The sequence below is a fragment of the Condylura cristata genome, unplaced genomic scaffold (assembly GCF_000260355.1).
Source record: "Condylura cristata isolate star-nosed mole 26May11 unplaced genomic scaffold, ConCri1.0 scaffold00013, whole genome shotgun sequence".
Lineage (NCBI taxonomy): Eukaryota > Metazoa > Chordata > Mammalia > Eulipotyphla > Talpidae > Condylura > Condylura cristata.
In genome coordinates, this window is record NW_004567114.1 from 8,182,708 (window position 1) to 8,189,601 (window position 6,894).

The 6,894-nt window shown below is 38.4% G+C and overlaps 1 protein-coding gene across 1 annotated transcript in view; it reads left to right on the top strand.

Moving 5' to 3' along the window:
* TRIP11 (thyroid hormone receptor interactor 11) overlaps positions 1-6,233 on the top strand; it is a 63,593-nt gene extending 57,360 nt beyond the window's left edge. The window contains 2 exon segments of the mRNA XM_004681620.2: positions 318-462; positions 2,912-6,233. Of these exon segments, the coding sequence (XP_004681677.1) occupies positions 318-462; positions 2,912-3,132 (366 nt within the window). The 3' untranslated portion in view covers positions 3,133-6,233.
* The last annotated feature ends 661 nt before the right edge of the window (positions 6,234-6,894 follow it).

Consider the following 6,894-nt stretch of genomic DNA (forward strand, 5'->3'; position numbering starts at 1 on the left):
ACATTTTTTCATATGCCTGTTGGCCATCTGCATTTCCTCTTTGGAGAAGTGTCTTTTTAGCTCTACCTCCCATTTTTTGATGGGGTTGTTTACTTCATTTTTGTTGAGTTTCATCAGTTCTCCGTATGTCATTAACAATTTTTGATTAAATTAACATTTTGTGGCTGATGCCCCTTGTAGCTGAAGCTCTGGTGCTTTAACTGATCATAAAAGTTATTTATAAGGAAGTAGTTTTTCATATTCAGTGAATAACTGGTAAAATTTCTAAGCTGTAAGAAATCTAGTTTTAATATGACCAATTATTTTTCCTTATTTAGTCCTTTTCAGAACTTTTTGTTAAATTTCTGGAAACAGAATCTCATCCATCTATTCCACCACCAAAGCTCTCTGTTCATGATCTGAAACCTCTAGATTCACCGGGAAGGAGAAAACTAGATACAAGTATACCAGAGAGTTTTAAAGGTAAAATCAGAAATTTTTTCCTGCAATTTAAAATGGAGTGTTTAATTTATGATTATTTTACAATGTTATTAACTTGGTTTTTAGTGTTATTGAAAATAGCTAATGATTTGTTACAAAATTCTGATAAAGCATTGACTTTTTACTTCCTATATATTTTTTTTTTTTAGCAACCTGATACTTAATTGGTTTAGATTAAATAGCATGAAATACTTTCCCTTTATATATCAGAAGAATTCCTTTCTTCACCAGTCACTTTTGAATTATTCTTGGGGAAAGGGTGATGACCTGATGAGCCTTTGGCCACTACTTTCCTTTCTCACCGGTGGTGCTTATCAGAGTTGGTTTAGTGAACTGCCTCGGTAGTCCAAGAATGTTGTAAGGCATTTTCGCTTCTGTTGAAAGCCTGCCAGTAAGTAAGTGCTTTAGTGGTTCTATGATGTGTGGACATGGTTTTCTAACTCACGAGGGTTTTTTTCTTTTAAGATTTATTTATGCATAGAAGAACTGGGGTGTAGGCTAGAAGTGTAAGGGTTCACTAGAGACAAAGTGGACAAAGTGGGGAGCAGAACAGGCAGATTCCCTAAAATCTACTCTAAAGGGAGCAGCCCACAAGACAGCAGCTGCGCCATGTGTGGAACCCAGCTCAGGCCATAGCAGCAGTCACAGTGCTGAGACTTGACCCTTAGGCTACCGGGGAGACCCCTTTCACTAAACTTTTTTTTTTTTAATAACAGTTATTTTTACATCATTTTGTGCCTTTTTCCATCTCAGTTGTAATACCCATGGGCTTCCCACCACCAGATCATCCCTGTGCCACCACCATAGTCCAGTGCACTACCCCACCTGACCCCCCATTTTTGATCCCATTCTCCACTCCACCCCCCGTAAAATGTCTCTGGTATATAGTTGTTCATTATTATTATTATTTTCTCCCTGGTCCTTTATACTCCTGGTATGATTCCCTTTCACTAAACTTTTATAGAAGATAGTAAAGTTTATTTATTGTTTAGATAACAGGTTTGATGTTAAGTTTATTGAAAGTTTTAGCTTCACCTAATAGACTATACTACAAACACTTCTTTCTTGTTACTTTAGTTTGTAGAATCTTGAGATCTACATCAAGATTTGCTAAGGCAACATTGACCACCCCCCCTCTTACTCTCCCCTCCTTATTCCCCCTCCCCCCTCCCCTCTCTCCAGGGATGACAACCCCCCCCCCCCCAATCCACTGCACTGCTACCTTTTGTTGCATTGATCAGAGAGGAAGGCCAGTGATGGTCTGATTTGGCAGGTATTTGCCTGAAAATAGCAGGCTTGCTCTTTAATCCTGGATTTGAAGATGAGAGTCAGAGCTTATTAAGTACTACTAGAAGCTTTTTCAGAGTTTGGAAAATTGTCACTCACAGCAAAGTACAGCTTGGGGGCCCGAGGGTGTTCCAGGATAAGTGCAATCTATGGATTTACCTCAGCGCCTGCTTTGTTGTAGAGGCCTCTTTTGTTTGAGTTTCCCATAGCTGAAGTGGGTGCCTTGGTAGGGTTCCTTGTGTATTAACAATGAAGTTGTTAGTGGTCTTGGGTAATAAAGCAGAGTTCTATTCAGTAAGACATTAGGGCGTAAGCTAAATGCCTATTCCAATAAAAACATTGTTTAACCTAACTTTACAGAGAAACAATTGAGCATTGTTTGCAAAATTTGAATGTCTCAAAGATGATTAGATATGCAATGCATTTATGTTTCTTATTTTGGTAAACCAGTGTTACACTGATTGTTACTGTAATATAGGGGCCTGGTTTTTTTTCCCAATGGCTGTCATAGTTATTTGGAGAAAACAGTTTCTCACATCCTTCTTTCAGACAAATAGTTATGTTTATCATGTAACATGAAAAGTACCTTTTTAAGTTACTATAATAAGTGAAGTTTTCAATTTTATATAACTGGTATCTAAGCCTAAAACAGCAGTTATTAATATATTTGATAAAGTATATCTATACAAATACCTTCCTTTCTTACTGCTTTGTCCTCTTTCTCTTCTCATAAACCCTGCCTGTCAGATCCACAGTAGAGCAGCTTGTGAACTGAAGATTTATTTATTTGGGGCCAAATCTGGGAACCTAAAGCACATATACAGTGTTTTTGTTTTTTTTTTTAACTGAAAATGTTTCGAATTACTGGGAGTGAACTTTGATCAGATTTCAGCAATATGTATTAGCATTTATTTGTATTTAGTGACCAGTGTCTACTTGTGCCTTTGTTTTGAATGACTGACAGCACTCCAGGTATGCACCCGATCCCATGGTGTGATGACCAGCAAGGCAGGCTTTCACATTTGCCAGTGGTAGTTAATTGATTATTCGTGAATATTATACTGTTATTTATATGCAAAGCGTGTTTCTATCTGACTTCTTTGTGAAGGTTAGTAGACTAAATGATTCATATTTTATCATTTAGATACAACAGAATCCAGGACTGGTAGAAGGACAGATGTGAGCCCATTCCTGGCTCCCCGTTCTGCAGCTGTGCCTCTTATTCACCCCGCTGGACATGGACCTGGTGGGCCTGGTCATCTTCTTTTGAAACCCATCTCAGATGTGTTGCCCACGTTTACACCCTTGCCAGTGTCACCTGACAACAGTGCTGGTGTGGTGTTGAAAGACCTTTTAAAGCAATAGGTGATTCTGAAGCCAGAGATGACATACAGAGCACTTTATGGAAACCCACAAACACTATGTGTATAAACTTTATCACAAAGTGGCCTTTTGGGAAGAGTCATGTTTGTCGCATTGTATATTCTCTAATATAAAGTATTCTTAGGACTTGTAAAAATTGCAGGTATCATGGGAGGAAGCAGTTGCTATAGTACCTGCTTCCATCCCCCTCCCCCTTGGATTTGATCTAATTTAAGCTAGAGAAGCATTTGGTCATCTATCTTAATTTACAAAATAAGTAAAATAAAAGCAAAATACAGTAACAATATATTAGCTCTTTAGTTCCTTCTCTGATTTTCAAGCTCACTTAAGCTAGAAACATGGTTTGGTTTAAAGAGAATAGAGATTTACAGAAAAGAAAATAATTGTAGTGGCTTCTGTGCATACTGAAGAAAATTGACTTGAAGCAGGAATTGGTCACCTGTGGAGGCCTCGGTGGAGGTTGCAGGAGCGGGAGACCCGGCGTGGGCTGGTGTGTGTCTGTTTCTGTGCACTGTGATCACATGAGCAGGCTCGTGCGTCCACCATAGTCCAGATGCCAAGCGGCGTCCTCACACGGCGTCCCCCGTGACACCCTTCTGTAATCACGGCAGCTCTCCGGCCACCTGCAGGAGCCACCTGCCCCTTCACAGCTGCCGATCAGTAACTCCCCTCCATCTTTATGATGTTGACATTTCAGGAGTGCTGTGTGTGGACGCATGCAGCATACAGCACATTCTGTGTTGAGACGGCCTCGGTTCCACTCACCACACTTCCCCACGTTGCAGCACGTCTGGGTAATTTGTCGCAGTTTTGTTGAATTTGTAGTGCAGGTGTGCTTTTGTTTTAAGAGCTGAGGTGTATTTTCTAAAGATATTTTTAAACAAAGTTTCCTTACATTTGCACAAGTTTTATGTACAGGAAAGTGTTAAATCAACCATACAGCTGCGTTTTTATGACTAAGTAGCAATACCACTAAGCACGACTCCGCCTGCCTCTGTCTGAGCTGTGAGAGTTCCATTAACCCAGGAGCATCATTCTCGTCGTGGTCACTGGAGCCGTGAAGTCACTTCAGCAGCACCAGCACCAGGCATTTGATACTAAGGACAGCACTTTAGTTTTTTATCAACCTGTCATAAAAAATTAACTTGTAATTTAATTATATTGGGATGCTCATGATTGATTCGTTGTTGAAGATACACATTTAAAGACAGTTCTTAAAATTTTGTGAATTTCAGTATGCCTTTATTAAAATAGAAACATCTTTATAACAGAGAAAGGTGAAAATGACACTAATCCAAATGTGTAAATAGGCCTGGCTCTGCCAAGGGTAAATTTGGTTCTCTGTGAATTTTGCTGTGAGTGACTGTGGATTTTCTACTGTATTTAGAAAATTGGATGTCTTGATGTGTTGGTGGATAAAACTTGTTTTTCTGAAGAATTTTGGAACTGAGACATTGCTGCCTCAAAACATCACCTCCCCTTGGTTAATTTATTTATGTTGCCACTCTGTATTTAATACCTTTTAGAGGAAGTTGTACAAGTTCTATATTAGAACTGCCAACCTGCCTCTTGTCTACATTTTGTCCTTATTATTTCTCTATGAAATCATTACTTAGAGATTTTTATATGATCCTTTCAAAGATACTTTCATTGATCAGCCTAAATTATTTGCTGCTTGCCGTTGAAGTTACATTTCGGTGTGGGAGCATCTGAAAAAGAAGTTCCTAAGCTTAAAAATAAGAGACGCATGATCCTTCATTTTGAAGAAGCAAAACATGCCAAAAAATTTTTCTCTTACAATTTTGCGAAAGGAAATGCATGGTGGGCATGTAACTTTCATATCATCATATTTTAATTACTTTTTATGACATCTTGAGTTTTTCTTTTCCTGCTCAGAACAGTCTGTCCCTCCTCCTCCTCCTGTAGATTAATGGAAGTGTGAAAGCTGTTATGGGTGTATTGTGAATCCAAACAGCATGTGACCTTCCGGGCTGCTGTTTAAATGAGTACGTGCCCTGGCCCCAAGCCTCACGTCTCAGTTTTACCGCCATCGAGATAGAGCCGACTAGTTTGCATACTAGTGTTGGTTGATCTAAAAAACAAACATCTGCGTTTTTGAGACTTAAGTTGTATCAGGTGAACCATCTGCTCAAGGGATTTTCTTGGTGACGGTTCCCAGCGGAAGCATATCTGACACAGTAACGTTAGCAGGGGGACATCACCAACAGAATTTACTGCAGTATTTACTACGGTCATTCTGCTGTTTACTGCTCAATAAACTTACTAGAATCTGGCTGAATTCTGCCTTAGTGCCACAGCCTTTCACGACATTCCTAATGGTTCTCAGCCACTCTATGTGATAGAAAATCCAGCCATTGAATTTGATGTTGGTGTAGTATCTTATCATGTGGTTGTGTTTTTGTCCCTGTCATTGGTTTAAAAGGGGGGGGGGGAGATAAAAGCAAAATTTAAGCAACAATATACGTGGGGAAAGCATGACTTTAATAAACCAAATAACTAAAATAGTAAACATTCCCCCAAATAATAACTTCAGTTTATTTTTCAACCTTTTAATGGTTAATTGAAGGGAGGGGAAGACTCAGTGCTTATCCAGTCAGTAGGTAGGAAATCAGGTTTGTCTTCAGAATGGAAGTGGTGAAAATTACTGAGAAAGTGATTATTGCCCATCAAGCTCAGAGCATTGACTTTTAAAGCTAATATTTTTCATATCAAAGTATTTAAAATAACAACAAAAATTCATCTTGTACATTCATTTTGTAAATATTAATAATTTTGTAAATATTAAGTGATATTCCTATGGAAAAAATAATGCACTTTTAATTCTAAGTTCTGACATTGGTGATTATTTGCCAGTTTTTACTTTTCAACTTACTGAGGATTCTTTACTTAAAATTGACAAATTGAATCTATGTGTGGGAAATTTACAAACCAAACTTAATAATGGGCTGTCTTTTATAGAGCTGAAGTCAACGCATTTCTGTATTTCTCAGGAGCGCCGCAAGGAATAGGAAAAAAAAAACCTTCCAAATAAAAATGATATATGTAAGTTGGCAGTGTTTCATCCACAATAAAAATTTTTTTTTTTTTAGCAAACAGCTGCTGACTTTTTCTTTAGAAGGGAGAGAAATGACTTACACATGTTGTTTATAGCAGCAGTTGATGAACTACTGAAGCTAATATGTTTAAGTGTTCACCGGATGTCTGCTGTTAGGAGACCATTTGAGTTTTGGAAATGTTAAGAATGGACAACTGAGTAGATGCTCAAGATTGTGTATGAACTGGGGTCTGAGAGATGTTCGCCAACCTTTGGTGGTGGTTTTTTCTTCTTCAGAGGTGGTATTACACATTGCTGGTGTCTTAACCTTTCTGCAAGATAATCAGTTATGTCTTCATTTTTTTCTTAGCTGTGGTGTGGTACTTGTATGCTTTGAACTGTTCATATGATGGCAGTATTGAAAAGAACCTGGGCCATAAAGCTGAAAGATGGATTGGAATGCTGATGTTGACCATTCCTGTGACTTTTAACAAAATACTTTGACATGGAACTTTTTTCTCATCGCTGAAATGATACCCATCCAGTAAACGTAAGGGGTACTACAGGTCAAATGACTCATCCATTCATAACAGTAAATGAATGTACTGTTTGTGGAAATGTGAAGTCTGTAGTTGTACACTGCTGAGTTGTCATTATTAATCTACCGAAAGTGGCTGAGAATATGAAGA